The sequence below is a fragment of the Phasianus colchicus genome, chromosome 6 (genome assembly GCF_987193195.1).
Source record: "Phasianus colchicus chromosome 6, bPhaCol1.hap1.1, whole genome shotgun sequence".
NCBI lineage: Eukaryota > Metazoa > Chordata > Aves > Galliformes > Phasianidae > Phasianus > Phasianus colchicus.
This window is the reverse complement of record NC_143441.1, coordinates 33971345-33988766: the sequence shown is the minus strand read 5'-3', so window position 1 is coordinate 33988766 and position 17422 is coordinate 33971345. Positions and strand designations below refer to the sequence as shown.

At 35.4% G+C, this 17422-nt stretch overlaps 1 protein-coding gene across 3 annotated transcripts in view; it reads right to left on the bottom strand.

The window, feature by feature from the left end:
* Nucleotides 1–1340: 1340 nt before the first annotated feature.
* The window catches only part of STAM (signal transducing adaptor molecule), a 33060-nt gene continuing 16978 nt past the window's right edge, over nt 1341–17422 (bottom strand). For all 3 annotated transcript variants that reach the window (XM_031614318.2, XM_031614319.2, XM_090142884.1), the window contains exons 3-14: nt 14769–14844; nt 14586–14681; nt 13868–14014; nt 13288–13378; nt 12839–13031; nt 12433–12527; nt 11505–11593; nt 9810–9897; nt 8139–8193; nt 7654–7807; nt 6198–6373; nt 1341–5473 (exon numbers count right to left, since the gene is read on the bottom strand). In XM_031614318.2, the coding sequence (XP_031470178.1) occupies nt 5224–5473; nt 6198–6373; nt 7654–7807; nt 8139–8193; nt 9810–9897; nt 11505–11593; nt 12433–12527; nt 12839–13031; nt 13288–13378; nt 13868–14014; nt 14586–14681; nt 14769–14844 (1510 nt within the window). In that variant the 3' untranslated portion in view covers nt 1341–5223. The remainder of the gene's footprint in view (nt 5474–6197; nt 6374–7653; nt 7808–8138; nt 8194–9809; nt 9898–11504; nt 11594–12432; nt 12528–12838; nt 13032–13287; nt 13379–13867; nt 14015–14585; nt 14682–14768; nt 14845–17422) is intronic.

Below are 17422 nucleotides of genomic sequence, written 5' to 3'. Positions count from 1 at the left end.
GATAAGCCCAAATGCAGCAGCTGCAGACACCAAAAGGAAAAAAAGCTTATCTTTGAAAAGCCTCAGGTTGGGAAACTCCAGGGTAAGCACGGACCTCCAGCAAGATAGCCTCACCTCCACTACCAATCCTTAAATGAGGTCTGGGAAGGGGTGGATCCTGGCTGCATCCCTTCCGGTCACTCAGTTACACCGCATGCACCTGAGCTCCCCTGGGCTGGCCCTGCCTTCCCACAGGTGCTCAATCACTGGTTCAAGCTGTGACTTGCATTTCCACTACAACTGTAAACTAGATGTCAGGCTGTGGTAGTACTTGTTTATCGATCAGTACACAAATATATACATTACACTTCACAGATACAGCTGATTTCATTTGTTTGCTACCAACACTAAAGTATTCATGCTGTATTTCCCACAACAAAAGGGGATATGCAGCACAACTGAAGAAAGAAGCACTGAGTATTACTTGGAGTGTAACTGAAACAAGTTAATCACGAGTGAAGAATTTGACAAGCAAAAATGCCATAATCTACATGCAAGTGCCATACAACAGCAGCAGCAAAACACAGCAGAAAACCAACAGCTGACTCCCCAAGAAATCAGAACGTTTGTCTTCAGAGTACTTTCAACACACTTTGCCCACGGCATCCGAGTCCTTTCTCTTATCGCTCTTCCCTGCAATTTATGAATTGAGTTTGCAACATAATGAACTAAATACTCCAACTTTAATATTTTGCATTCATACCAAAAACAATTAACAGTTTTTACAAATAGTGTTATTTACTAAAACAATTCTTGTACAACAGTGCAGTATATCTAAATATATACATATGCCAACATCAAAGGGAGCATCAAAACAAAACAAACCAAAAATGTACTTTGCTACTGTGTACACTTTATTACAACCAGAAGAGACTTCAGCAGGCTCCTTTTCTTTTTCATGACAAAGACAGAAATTATTTGGATTTCCAGAAGCACATGCAGGTGAGAGGAACAAAAACTCCTACCTTTTGCTAAGGTAGCAGCATGAAAATTGATCTGCAGCTATATATAGTAGCAAATGGAATGTTTTTAAATACAAATATCCTAACTCCAGAAACAAGGCTTCTAAGGGCTTACATAGTGTTTTTACATATTGAAGCAAAAAGTTCAAATTTCAGGGCCTTCCAAAGTTTTACTATGGTGTTGGATAGCATACACATCAAAGTCAATATTCTTCATTGCAGCTGAAAAGGAAAAAGGAGTACCTGTAGTGTGAAGTTGGTTGGCTTTATTAACATGGAATAGAAGAATACAAAATGATTCCGCCTGCCTTCTAACAGTGGACATTTTTGTAGATTTTATTTTGCTTTTTTTTTTTTTTGAAAAAACTCCTCTTGATTTTTAAATGGAAAAATTATGCTCCCTTATTATTCAAAACCAACGTGTGCATCTTCTCCACAGGAAACTGCAGATACGTAATTCAAAATGCCATTGTAGCCACGGTAATTAGAGACATTCTTTTCTATTCAGTCTGTGAAACCCACCAGACAAGGAATAAAGTAAGACCCTCACAAGTGAAGACTGCACAGAAACCTTTGAAATGAGAGTGAAAAAATAAAGGTAAGTGATATTAGAGAAAATACTAAAAAAAATTAATCGGAGAATGAGGTATTAAGCAGTTCTCCAGTGTAAATCTGATGTTCCTGTCATCTAGATGAAATCAGAGAACTATAATAGCAGCCTAGATTTGATCAGCAAAATATGTCCATGCTATTAAAAGCGGATTTATTTCCTCTTATCTAAGCATTAGCAATCTGACAAAATCATATGAAGTTCTGGTTACTCAAATTCATTTCAGGTCCCCCTTCAAAACTTCTGAAGAGTCACTGTAGGAGGGCAATATGCTGCTCCACACCTGCTAAGTAGATACTTCTATCTTGTTCTTCATGGTTGTTTTACTGCTGTACAGGTATTCTGTCTTCTGACATTAAACACACATCTACACAGGTAACAGTTACTAAACATAAGTGGGTAAATATGTGGCAGCTGATGTTTCAACTGCAAACTCCTGAATATACTGCCATAACATCAGTGTAGCAAATCAAATTTTAACACGCTGACCTCAGTATTCTTCCTGGGATGCTTTACAGTAAATCTTTACATCTGTGTTACGTCCACATAAATTGAAATGATACACACAAGTAAACAAATTTTGTTTTTAGCTGAGAAATGCACAGAAGGCACTTTTCAGATTTTGCTCCAGTTCATGAAAACCAAGCCACTACAATACCCCTTCTGACATTAATTAACATTTCTGTATTCCTTAATAAAAACGTTAAACAACAAAGGGTTATACGAAATGCAGTGAAAAGACTTCAGCCTTTCATTGTCAATTTACATTCAAAAATTAGGTGTTCTGTTAGAACAAAAATGATGTGTCATTTCCAGGGATTCTGAACTTTCAGACAGATTAACTTCTTGAAACTTAAGTTCTTTGCTAAGAAGCTTTTCCACACAGCAGCTGTACATGTTCTTTCCCTCTCTCACCCATATTCAGTGTTCAATACCATAGTAAGACAGAATATACATGAAATTCATCAAAACAATGCATAAATAAGGAAACTGAACAGATCACATCAGGGAAAACCAGCAATGACATCTTCAGGCAGATGATACTAAACTGACTGAAAGGTGAATTGAAATATAATTGCTGAATACCAGTTAGAGGATAAGTGAAGGAATTAGTGCAGTGACAGCATGTAGCAAAGTAGGAGGAAGTGTAACTGAAAAGCAGTAAATCAAGGGATGCAACCATGTGAGAAGGCAAAATAATAATTCCTGGTTAATGAAACAAAACAACCATGAAGCAATACAGCTCCAAAATCAGCTTGGTCTGAAAACTGCATCTGAAATGAAAAAATAAATTGGGATGCTAAGACTGAACCTAAAATCAGCACCAATTGTGGTCAAAGAAAACTTTTTTTTTTTTTTTTTTTTTTTTTTTTTTTTTTTAAGTTAACTGATCCATGAAAGACTAGGAATGTGAATTGTTCAAGTCAGCTGGGCTATCTCAATGCTTTATGCTCCTCCTTGAATCAGGGCACAAGGAGTATGGAGTAGGAGGTTATTTACACTTCTGGTAGAAATTGCACACTTCTAAATACTGCTTCTCTGCTTCTCAGTAAGACAGCTAAAGCATGCAGAGAACACTATCTAAATGACACTACATGTCCTTTCTACAAAAAACCACTCTTCAATCTATTAAAAATGATCTATTATACAAATCCTTGGAATTTTATCTCCCCACCCCCCCCTTTTTTTTTTTTGTAGTTCTTAGTGTTACCTTCCAAATTCCACAGACTTTTGTGCTAACACCAAATACAAACAGTCTGTGAGCGTGCTTAAGAATTCTGGAGAAAGAAAAAAACCAAACAAAACATGAACATTCCAGTATTGAAACAACCTGTTCTGGCTAGAAAATCACCAACTGGAACACATCGGGGCCACGTTTTGTAACCACTCTGGCTACAAAGTTAGGCAAATCAGCCATCCAAAAGGATTAAGAGGCAGAACACCAGCTCTACTAAACAGGTGAAACAAAGATTTGTTAAGTAACATACAGAGCAGGAGTATAAGGGATTACCGAGGTTAATTTACATTATAATGAACAATTGCAACATTTAATTCCAGAAGCATCACACTAAAATACAGTACACAAAAGCAAACAATTTCTGGCACATACATTAACGAGACCAGAAACACAGCTTTGATGCTGAAGCCACCTAGTATTGCTCTAACTGGAATGAGAGTCATCAGAAAAGGTAAGAGGAAACCAGAATGCAAAGTAACACCAATTCTTGTACAAGTAAGTCTGATCAGGCATAACAAAATTCCATTTCCATTACCAAAATCCTTTTGCAGCACCACAACTGCAGAAAGGAAATATTATGCCTCAAAAAAAACCACCTGGTTACGTTTCTAAGAAATGCAAGGGTTCCAAATAATGCACGTTGCTGCAGAAGAAAATTCAAAGTAATTTGAAAGTCAACAAAATTAAGAGGCCTTATCTATTCACACTATAGAAGGACTAATAAACTTAACTGGCAGAACAGCTGGAAATTGAAAAATTAACAGATGTTTAAGGCAGAAGTGTTTGTGTAAAAACAGTAAATAGAACAAATTGCTAAGCAAGGCCACAAGAGATCAAATAAAGCCCTGAAGGTTCTTCAGCAAAGTGATTTAAATGTACATAATTCTCCATTAATTCTCTAATTAAGAAGACTTGAATGAAGTTGTGTTATTCATGTTGCACGTTCCAGTTTATAACTCCACCATTTCTCCTCCAATTCAATTTCTCTCTGTCTTTGGTGTACTCTCTACCAACACACATAGAATACAGTTCTCGTTGTCATTATAAAAAAATCGACTTGGAAAAAAATAAATTATGTGCTTTTCATGACAAAATGCAAGATCCTGATCTGTTGCGTGGTCCCATGATATGTTTAGCAGCCTCTGAATAGTAGTTTTAGGTTATTAATTGTATGTGAAGCAGAATCACAACTTGTTGTTATCATCCCCCAGATCATTTACTAGCTGTCTAGTTTGCTTTGGTAGATAAAGCCATCTAATAGTCATGACACACTTGTGTTCAATTCAGGAAGTAATGAAACCTAGACTTGGATAAGTTTGGAATTCATGTATAGACCTTAATCTGTAAGTGTAACCATGATATGCAGAGTTACCACTTGTCCTGTATTGGAAAAAGACATCACATCTGTCATAAAACTAGATAAAACTATGAAACATGGTTGTCAGTTCATGATTAAAATAAAATAGTTATGTAAATTATTTTTTAACATTGTGTTAAATATATTCACATGATCACCATAGCTATACGTAATGGTCACTACTGCAATCACACACTATATGTACATAACATATATGCCACAACAGTTTGCAAGTGTTGAGGTTTTCACAGACTAGCCAATTTTACCATACATAAATAATCTTGTACCAATTTTTAGCCGTTTTAAAAGGAATTAAGTGTTCTAAATATATCCATTCCTCTGCAAAATTAAAAAAAAAAATCCTAAAAAGTCAGTGCAAATTGAACTTGTTCACCAAGATAGATTCTTATTAAGCTGAAGATAAACAAAGTTTAAGAGATTAAAGGAAGAAACTCAAAGCACTGTCAACTGCTTTTAGCAGAGGTTAAAGAAGATTAGGAATCAGAAGTCCCGGATCCTATAGCAGAGCCTTCTGTGAATAGCTATGCTGTGGCTGTTGAGTAGGTGGAGGCTGTGTTTGCTGTGGAGGTGCTTGTTGGCTGCCTGCTGTCTGTGGCAGAGGTGTAGATGCTAAGTTATAGTTTGGCACCTGCGACATATTAGTTCCAGCATTCTGATAAGCAGCAACATCAACAGCAGCAGGTGGTGGACTATACACTGAAGCCTGGTTAGAGTAAGTATTTCCAGCAACAGAGCCAACCATTGCACTGAAAAATAAAAGAAAATGAAAACTTAAATGTCAGTTTAAAAACATTTTACAAACAGAAAGTTATGTTAATAACCTTTATTGCTTTAACTGTGCTATAATAAAAACACATAGAAAAGGCTACCTCCTAGCTCTGGACAGTTGCATATTTAAATTTGTAGACAATGAATATCCCAATTAAAATGCACTCCTCAGACTTAAATACCACTTTTTTGATTAGACTGAATCTATATTATATTTTAAATGTGCAACCTGGAACTCCATCCATTTTCTGTTTCTTGCTGTAACAGCCACTCAGTAGTCTTACTGAGTATTCTAAGCCCATGCACTTCATTCTCAAAAGGAGCAGAATTCTGAAGCTAGTATGATGTGATCTACACCTTCTCAGAAATAACACAAGACAGAGCAGCAGATGATTTTCATCATTAAACATCCATATATATATGATCTTTATACAAATATAGAAATATGTGTGTATATCTATGTATATAAATATCCACCGACACATACCAACACATAGAAATGTTTGAAATTTGTCAGAAATTTTGACAAAACACATGCCACCAGTAGAAAGCACCACTGCAATTAATTGCTACTAATTAAAGTAGACTTCAGTTGTGATTAAAATTACACTTCTAAAAGACAATTTTTCTCCTTAAAATATCATCTGTGGTCTTTTATATTTACACTGATTTAAGCTTAAGTAGGAAAATACTTAAAATTACTTTGTGTATGACGTTTGTGCAGGCTGACCAGGTAGTACTGAACTGGCAGATGGAGTAACCGTGCCTTGGCTGAGAGAAGAGAGTTGTTCAGGAGGAAGATTATAGCCTTGAATGTGGCCCATCTGTGCACTCCCTGCCACCAAATATGCGTTACCTTGAGGTTGCCCTGGATAAACCTAGAAAGTTAAATAAAGGAATAGTAAGGATAAAATAAAGCAAAATTTTGGAAGTTAAAATCTGACTAAAGAACGTAAAGACATTTTCTTGAACCTTTTCCCTACAGATACGTTAATAAAAGCTAGCTGATATTGTCTTCCATTCGGTGATGCAGTATGAAAAAATAACTAGATTTTCAAAGGACTATTTACATTGCTATCCTCACACTCCAGAACTGTCAAAAAAGACAGGCAGTTTACTGGATGGCTTGTATTCCACATTTTATTTCAATGACTATCACTCATGCTAACTACAACTACTATCATTGAATGACAATACTGAGGATGTTGTGTAACAAGCAGCAGTCCAAGGAAGAGTAGTTTTTGATGCCCACAGAACTTCCAGTAAGTTAGAGCCATTAAAACAGACAGTCAAGAGTGTATTATTTTTCTATCCTTAGACAACATACAATTTCAAGCAAGTAAATGTTGAAAGTGCTATTGTGAATTTGTTTGAGGGCAAAATGAGGTCTTGAGGTCTTATTTTCTATTGAGAATATGGTACAGTTTTGTAACTAGTTAGAGTAGACAGAAGATATTTCAGCTATATTCTAAATCACGAGCACATTTTTAAAACCTACACTACTGTTCAGTCCTGAATTATTGGCTGAACAAAAATTACTAGAAGAAACTGTGAGGTCTCATACATAACTGAGTTCACATAAGTCAGTGATAGACAGCCCTTAAGATCCATGAACCTCAGACGACCAAAGATTGATCTTTGGCCAGCAATACAAAGGCCTAATAAGCTTTAATTTTTCTGCTGCTTATTTTTATGTATGACTTTTTCCTTGACCTAAACTATTTGAGCAGAAAAGAACTGGAATCGTTAAAACTGGTAAAAGGAATATCTCTAAAGCTTGCAGCTGAAAACACAGAATATTCTAGTCTTATAATGTGCTGAGAGAAAGAACTTCTTGTTCACTGAGAATATTTCTAAGGGAGCAAGATGATTTTATTAATGCACTGTAGACCATACACAGGTTGCCAGGTCCTGGGGAGGAGGGAGCAGCAGCAGGAGCGCAAAAAGAGAAAATACACACCTCTTGGTAACCAGCACATCTCACCATATTTTATATAGAACTTGCAGTTTCAAAATCAATCAATTTTCAGTATATGTTTATTCCAGTAACATACATAAGTATATTGCAAATAAAATACTTGAGTAAAATTTGAGCAAGTCAAATGCAGCTTAGTATATGCTTGATAATGTCAACAGCTATTAAAGTTTATGTACATACCTGAGAGCCAGAAACACCGGATGACTGCATATAATACTGTTGGTTTTGTAGCTTTGCATACATGGAATACATTGGGTCTTCATTCATCAATTTGTTATACAAAGAAAGAGCCTCCATTGCTTTAACATTGAGCTCTGAAAGTTCCGAATGTTTCCTACAAAATACATAACATGGTTTATTCTACAGTTTGGATATCTTCAATACAGAACAGACAATATAGGGCAACTTTCACAAGGGGAGATAAGCAATATACTCCTGCTACCTGTGAAGTGATGTCTGCTAAGTGTCATAATGTCAAACAACAGAATACTATAACATATGATGCAACCAGGGAAAAGAAATCCTTCAGACCTCCTCACAGCTACTAGTAAATACACCTATTTTCTTTGCAAGTATTCACAGAAACAATTAGAATTATCACTGAGTAGCAACACTCATATTTCTAAGAATGAGTCTTAAGTCAAAACACATATGTACTTTTTTACCTGTCTATATCTTTTAATTTTTCATCTATGAGGGGTCCCATCTGGTGGCACATTGCTAGAAAAGAAGAACATTAAAATATCATCAGAGTAATTAAGATTTCTGTGCACCCAGTAAGAAAATAGCTTTAAGAAAATTATCAGATAAAAATGTGCAAGTGAAAATCAAAAAGAAGAAACAAAAAAAAGAAAAAAGCAAAAAGGAAAGAAAAATTAAGATTAGTGCAATAAGAAGTTGATCTCCACAAGGAGATCAACTATGAAAACAATTAAGGGGAAAACAGATTGCAGTGGTTCAAATCCTGCACATCAAAGACACAGCACATTGCTCTTTCACTGGAATCCTAACTGGATGAGGGAGATCCTGTCGAGTAAGGTTTTTACAAACCACTAAGACATTGCATGTAAAAACCAACACAAAGAAAAATCTACCAGAAGTAGAATGGAAGAACATTAAAACAAAAGCATGCCCTCAACGTCGTGCAAAGCACAATTAGCTAAGCGAAAGACAAATTCTGTCAAATGTAAAGTAAATAGGATAGGTAGCTGAAATGGGATACTACTGCCAAGCTCTGCTTTAGAATGCAAAACTTGCCTTCCTCTCCAAGCAATGAACTATTTAATAACTGGGAGATGTGCTTAATAAGCAATATCTCAGTCTCATTTGGTAAATAAATAAGACTGCAGAAAAACAAACAAAAAAAATTACAAAACATCAGAATCCTGAACATCCAGTAACAAAAACTTTTTCTGGGTTCAAGAGGCAAGTGAGGTTCGTAAGAGGATGTTGAATTTCCCTTATGAAGTTGATAAAATCAGCAATGGCACTTTTGACTTCAGATGGAGGCATCACTTCTGCAATTTTACACTTCATACTGAAAATGCATATAAAAGATCTCCTGATCGGAACAAAGATGTCACATAAATCAGGATCAGCTGGTAAACTTAAGCAGCTAATAAGAACTTAGAGAGTATCCTATTTTATTCATAGCTGAAAAATCTACATGCAAAGTGCACAGTCATGCTCCAGATATCTAGATTCATTCAGAATATGCCATTTTCTTAACAAAGTCTGTTCCCATCTGGATTGTAAATTTAAACCAACATTTTGTTCCGTGGTAAGTTTCTTTACTTCCTTCTCCAAACTTCCCTTTTAAAGCCTTTGTTGCATTTATCAGCCCAGGCAGAATAGTCTGTAATGCCTCTTTGAGAGGTATTCTGAATAAATCTGAGTGTAAAGGACTACTTAAGATATTTGTAGTATTCTATAAGGTATTTCTTAACAACACAATCCAACAGAAACATGAATGCAGGTGAAAAGCAAGTAGGACAACCAGAGGTCTATTCTAAGTCCCAGTAGTATTTTTCTTCCTCTCATGGAAGAACTCAAGCTGCGCCACTCCATGAGGGAAAAAAAACTGAGAATACTGAATCAAGTATTCACAGGTCTTGAAAAGTGAAAAAAGCTCGAATGCAGTTTCATTGAAAGAGCAGACTTTCTTTACATAAAAATTTTGCACTTCGGGAAATAGGAAAGAAGATGACAGTTAAGGCTCAAGGACTTTCTTCAGGCAGGATCGTGTTGTACATATGAAGTAATCTCAGCTAAGTTTCAATTTGTTTTGATTTGGGTATTTACTGAAGATGAAAGTAACAAAACTGAGATTCTCTTACCCTCAAGATGAAGTAATTCTGGGAGGTCTGGCTGGTCATCAGTTGGATCTGCACTCTGCAACATCTGCAGGAGCTGGTCCATTTTATCCTAGAACATAAGTTGTGTAATTAGTGTGGACAGAACAGGGAAGAATTAGCACTTTCAGCTTTAAGGAAACACAAATCACATATGCTATTTTACAGGAAAGAAGATGTTTGAATAAGGAAGAGCAAAATGATTAAAAACAAATGTTAGTAACAAGTGTAATGTGCAGTATACTCCTTAATGTGCAGTATACTCCTTTAATTCTAAAGTCCTTCTAAACAGTATTTTCAGGAGAGTTTCTGGGTCTCCTCTACTTATTACGTATGCAACACTACCACCTAGTGGGATTAGTGCAAATGTTTTGACAGAAAACACTGAGTACTTTAAACAAAGACATGGGTACTTCAACTACATTTACTGGAAAAATGCACACATTTTGTTTGTGCATGCTGTCTATTAGCACATAAACAATGGCATTATTAATACACATGGAAGGGTTTTTTTTTTTTTTAAGATGATATTAAGAGGGGTTGTATGGTTTAATTCAGTATTTTACATTGCTGATTAACCCATTTAAATAGGTTAATACAATTTTTATGTACACCAAGGGGAAAAAAATTAAAATGTATGAACTTTTCAAAAAGTATGTCTTGCTGTAAACTATAGTGCTTAACCAACCATTACTTATAAATAATTAGTAATTACTTCTTAGCTGAGTGTATCAAATAAATAGCCTTTAACAGGGCAGTTACACAGGCAGCATCATAAAGGAAACTAAAAACCAGGCCTTTTTCCTCTGAACTCTGGGAAAGAAGCCAAATTAACTATTTCCTTAAAAGATTATACTATAGCAAGTTTAAATATAAAACAAAATGGAATCAAAGACGACAAAGCTGGAAGGCACCTCAACACCCCAAGGCACAAGATAAGCCATTTCTGCACAGTAAAAACTTACAGATATCTCTTAGGAGGAAAAGTATTTGAGAAAGGGATAGATGAGGCAAGATAAATAGGATGTTAGGGAGGCAGTAACTAAATTTTTATTTCACAAAACAATGACAGAAAAGTTGAGAAAGACATAGAAGGTCATGGGAGAAAAAGGGAAAAATTCTGAACAGATCTCTCTCTCTTGGAAAGAGAAAAAGGTGGGGAAAAACAGCCTGGTCTGAGGGGCTCCTGGGTACTCTGCATGATTTCAGACTGAGCTGAAATCATGTGAATCTTATTAAGTATTACTTAGAATAACAAGTTTTCAGAGGAGGAAAAAGATATTTCAGAGGGGGGGAAAACAGTGGTGTTATATTGGAAACAAATCTAAGACACCACTTCAAATGGGTGTATCTGAGGTATCTCAAAGTACTTAAAGCGCAACTTTAGAGCAAATGCATCACTCCACACCAAGCACCTAGTTTGCATGTAAACACCCATACAGTCCTGAAGCAGGGCCCTGAATTGAACAAAGTCTCCAAATTCAGTTTCATAAATTCCTAAGAACTTCAAGATACATTAGCACATTAGAGCACTGCAGATAATCAACTTTTCCCCTCATTCTTTTTGGCTACATTCTCTTGATAGTCCAAATTGCTTTTGAGATACAGGATGAAAGGGTTAAACATCACAAGTTAAAGTGTAACAGATGTTGAAAAAATCAGTATTTGTTTCACACTTACTTCATCAATATAAACTGGTTCAGGCTCAGGTTCTATTGTTTCTACTTGAACTTCATCACTGAACTGCACTGTTTTCTTCTCAGCTTTCACTGTAAGATAAATAGGCAGCTCTTATTTTATAAAATAAACAAAACAAGGGCAATACTACAGAGCTAGCATGTTACATCTGCAGATCTTTGCATCTGAAACTGTGAAAAACATAAAAATTATTTTGACATTTGAAGGACAAAGTATTTTCATACACAAACCAATTTACAATAAATAAATAAATAAAATCAATTCATATAAGGCCAATGGAAGCACATTTTAGAAAGTAAATGCCTTTGTTGTAGTCTCCGTCTATATAACACTTATTAGTAAGCCATCAAGAAAACACACTAAGAGAGATATTGGAAGAAATAGGGCTTATGAGTTAAACTTAAGACAAAACTGGGAAAATCATCTACAACAAAACTGTTCTCTTTTTCCCAGAGTAAAGTATAGAACTGAAAGTTGTCAAATTTCCTTCTCAGACAAATATCACTAACTGACCAGAGGCCTTCAGTTTTTTCTTATAAATATTTACCATTGCAACCAGGTAAAAAGATAATTAGGGAATAAACTGCTGGTTTGGGGGTTTTTTTTGTTTTTAATTTTTACAAATTTTCTCTGTCAGTAAATTGTTAAATGAGTCTCAAGGAAGCTAATGACTTGTAAACTGTAGGTAGCATCCTGTTTTTCAACAGATACCAGCGTGGGTAGCCATGGACTGGCATACGAAGATAGGACAGTGAGAGCATAGTAAGAACTCTTCAGTTTTACCATGAATATGACATGAACTTGTGACTTTATCATAAAGGAAAGCAAACATGGATCGTGTACAACTACAGATACATTGCATGAGCCAAGGCAAGGCTTAACACACATACATAAACATAAAGTTACTTACTCATTTCTGGCTCAGCAGAAAGATCAGCTGTAACAAAATTAGATGGAAACAGTCCTATACCCTGATGAGTTTCACCTTTCCACCAATTCGGATCACTGCAAGATTTTAAAAAGTAAAAATTAAAAACCCATACTCACAAGGAATTTTCCAACCTGCACCATACAAGGCATTTATACTACTTTTACATAAACACAATTTGCACATATGCAGAAATCTTCATATAATAATATTTATGCAATTACTTTCATAGATCAAAAATCTAGGAGATAACTAAATTAAATATTTAATGTATGAACATATTTTATTGCAGTTGTATTCAAATGTATGTTTCCAACATAGCATACACCATTACTCCTGACTGATTTTAAGTCTTATACACTTCTAATAGGCATTCTATTCAAGTTACCTGTCATCAAGGATAGTTATAAGTTCTCCAGCCTTAAAGGTTAATTCATTGTCTTCAGCAGCCTCAAAATCATAGATCGCACGAACCTTTCGGCCCTCATGTTTGTGATTTGTTAAAAGGCTTGAGGTGCTCGGATACAAACTGGAAAGTGTTGTTTGCTGTTGTCTTTGTTCTTTTAGCGACAGTTCAATTGCTACAAAAGAAGAGTTATCTAGATGAAAATTCCCTATATAAACGCGTAGAATGATTTGAAAACTTAATGCTATGAAAATATTTAGTATAATTCCACTCCTGTTTCACTGTAACCAACTTCTGCCTCTCCTGTAAAAATATGATAACAAATTAAATGACACTTTACAACTGTAGAGCAAAATTCTGCTCCTACAGTGTTTCCGTTTTATTAGATATTTACCTTCAAATTCTTTGAGTCAGCATGGAAATGCACTCACCTTTAGCTAAATCTTCTTCTTCTTTCTTGTTAGCTGCTGCACCAGGATCTTTGGCAACTAGGGCTGGACTTGCTTTTGCCTGCTCAGCAGCCTAGCCAAAAATAAAAGATGTAGAAGTAAAATCATTGAAAAACTGTCACAATGTATTAACATTCACTATTTTGATTTGTATTCATCTATATTTCAGGAGGAAATTCATTACTCAGAGGACAGTGAGAAACTGGCACTGCTGCCCAGAGAGCTATGGGTGCCCCATCCCTGGACGTGTTCAAATTCAGGTTGGATGGGGCCCTGGGCAGCCCGAGCTGGTGGGGAGCAGCTTTGTCCATGGCACAGGGTTGGAACTGGATGGAAGTTTCCAACTCAGGATGTTCTTTGATTCTATGATCTTGTGATCTGTGATACAAAAATCAAAAAAAGCCAGAGCATTTCAGCCCTCAAATGAATGCTTTATTTAGACAAGGAAGATTTCATTTTGTTTCCCAAATGCATAGTATTCAAGACTAGAAATACTAAAATACAGAACTGAGGATAAAAAGAATTTGTGATTTTTTGTATTACTATTTTTGTAGTACTATACCTGAGAACCGATAGCTGGGAAAGTAACTCCTTGCTCCTTCAGATTTTTTATCATGGCAGATATTAAACTAAGCTGTGGATCATTCTTGAATTCATCAGTCCATTCCACCATAAGGGCTTTCAGCTTTTCACAAACTTTTGGATGACCCTATAGAAAAATAAAAATTAAATAATGTAGGAATCTGTTTTTAATTCTTTAATTTCACATACATTCATGCTACTTCCAATATAAGCTATACGTACACTTGAAAACACAGTACATTAATAAGTGATACCTTTTATTAGAAAGGGAGAAGAGTACACCAGCTTTCAGTGCCATGTTTAATGGCCTTTGGGAACAGCATTTCAACAATATGGACTAGCCACAAAACACAGTATACAAAGTTACAGAAAAGCCTTTTATCATCTCCATTTCACTGCACGTCTGTATGTAGTATTTTATTGTTTTAATTGAATGTAAAAATGAATGTAGGTATTCACCAATGAATCTCATTCCACGCATGAACAAAATACACAAGTAACTGTAGTATGAAGTGGCAGTCAGAAAGCTATTTCTCAGTCAGTCTTCCCACTAATCTTTTATGTTTCTCTCAAAATCTCCTCTTTTCCTCGTGTTCTCTTCCCAAAATTTCCAGTCCTACATTCCAACCTCATGTTACTCCAGCTATCAATCTGATTTAGCTTTTATATGAATCATATAAATCAATGCAGTACATTACCTTATTCAACACATTGCTTACTTCACTGGCAAAGTCTCTTGAACAGACTTCTAAATGAAAGATTTTACCACAGTTTGATACACATGCTCCTAGAAGCTAAAGAAAGAAAGATTAAAACTCAGAGAAGAGTTCATGTAATACAGCTTTTTAGGAAAGAAGAGGACTACGTTAAAAGTAACCTACTGTTAAAGCCTGCATAGCAACATGGGGATCCTTATGGTTCACTCTCTTCATAATGGAACGAAGACAATCCTTAGGCCTAAAGCAAGACAAGACAGCTTTAAAGTTAGGTGACAGAATGCACATTCCTCATTGCACACGTGACAATGCATGACAATGCTAGCAAGCAGCAAACTCTGCTGAACACAGTCAGTACATTCTTTAGTGGCTTATAAGGGTAACATCAAATAAAAAATATTATAATAAATAATGAAAATAAATAAAAAAGCAACCATTAGCTGTTCTAGTCACTTCTGTCTGTAGGACTGCTAGCTTCCTTAGTTATCAGACCATCCAAAAGGAATTTTATTTTTTTAGTTTGAGACTACTATCTGCCCCACTCATCAATTACTGGCAAGAGTCACCCCTCAATAAGCCTAGCTTCACATTCAACACGCCCTTCACTATACTTAACAAGTAATAGGAACCCTATTTCTTTTAGTAGATACAGAATCAGCATGTGTAATTAATGGTTAGTTAATGAATTAGGGTGATAATTACCTACACATAAATTTCCTTAAAATCTACAACTCCTCTATATTCCACATACACATCCAAAGAACACCACTATGCTCCTCAGGGTCAGTTTTAATCTATACAACACTCAAAGAAAATATGCAGCAAACCAATAAGTGCTTAGGAAAAAAAAAAAAAAAACAGCATTAGATATTGCACATAAGTGTTTCAAATGAGTAAAATATGGAATTCGAGTTCTACCTATGTTGCCCTACATAGACATAATGGGAAAAGGGAATTCAAGAAACAACTTGAACAGATTTTCAGACACTGTTCAGTGCATTTAAAATTTTGTGTCTTTCAGATATTTAGTTGCGTTTTTGGAGGTGGTTGAAGGCTGAGCAAGGATGAAGCACAATTATCAAGAATATACAAGCATTATCTATTGAACAGCCATGAATGAGGTAAAAGCAGAGGAAGAGGGAAAAGGAATGGTACATTTAAACTAAGGGATTTTATACATTTCTGGAGTACTTATAGTGACTTTTGGAAGCAAAAACAGTTTTCTATGGAACTGATATCCACAAACTAATATGAAACTTAGGTATAAGTTACACTACTGCTTGGATATACTATATTTGGCAGTGTCTACATTTTACAGAAATGTCTCTCTCATGTTTAGTAGTACTAATTATAGAAAATGCTATCATGTAGCAAGGCTACATGTTGTTCAGTGTATATCTTCATATAAGCAATTATTATTACAAATGAAAGCTGTAAGACAAGCACCGTTCATTACCTACTAATTAACCAAGACTTCTCCTGTGTTCACTACACCTGAGAAAGAATACATGACAAAATTTACAAAAATACTGTGGTTTTTTTTGTTCTTTTCTAAGTGAATGCCTTTATATATAAATAACTGCATTAACTTATGAGCACAACCACAGACATTAATTACCAAGCCAGCATTTACAAAAGCAGGCTACAGAATCAAGAACTTAGCAGTCCAGGAATAGGACCACAGCATCATTAGTCTAAGACAATTTTATTATGGAAGCTATTTCTAAAAAGTAGTAAAGTGACAATAAAGTTTCAAAATCAAATGACCTTCCATATTTGTCAAATACAATTTTGAAAAGTGTTAACGAAAAACCCACAACAAACAAAAAAACACCAAACCACAGTCATTCATAAGAACTTCCAAAAATGTGAGCAAATAGATGTTTTTAACAGAAACAATCAATATTTGAATATCACTGCTTTTTCGTAATGCTTTTAAAAAGATCTTTAGATTAATTCCACACCAAAAAAAAAATCATGCTTACTAATGCTCAGGTCACCAATTAAACTTCAAGTATCCCTACTGTAGACAGAACAAATATCCTTACTTTAATTTCAAATTAATTTGTCATGCAATTTAGCTAAGAAATGATGAAAAGCACTAAGCAGAAATTAGAAGAGAGGCATGCATTCCACAAGAATAAAATTCTGTCTATTAAGCACTTTCTCCAGGCCATGCTACACAAATATCAGCCTGCAATTCTGCTCTAATAACTTCATAATCAAAGCTTCAAAGGCAGCACAGCGAGGGAGGGTAACAAATCAGTAGGTGGAAGGTTGGGAAGGATTAAGTAGAAATTTTGATATTACATACTACATAATATATTCAGAAAACATTTGCAATAAAATGCAGTTTTAGAGAGTAAAATAATGCATTTGAATGGTAGGTACATCCACTATATACTTAACAAATACAACATTAACTGCATTTGAAGCTAGAATACTACTGCGCGCAACACATTTCTTACATTTGTCAGCAATTTATCCTCTGTTCATTATCCAAGGTAACTGCCTATCAGACTCAAGGCTACCCAGGTGACTCAGTTGTTCTGCTTGCTCCTCTAGAAACCAGTAAGGCAGAGTATCTTGATCACTCTGCGAGACACACTGTGATGACTACTAACATGTTGCTTACATTGAGTAACTTGGGGGGGGCAAAAAAAGACAGGAAGTAGTTTGGAAGACTGCTTTTGTACAAGAGACATGGAAACAACCAAGGAGAATCAGCTGACCAGAATCAGCCCACAAGGAACCACAACAAAGTTACACAACCAGCAAAACAGACAAACCATTCCTGAGTGACAGCTTTTCAACATCCA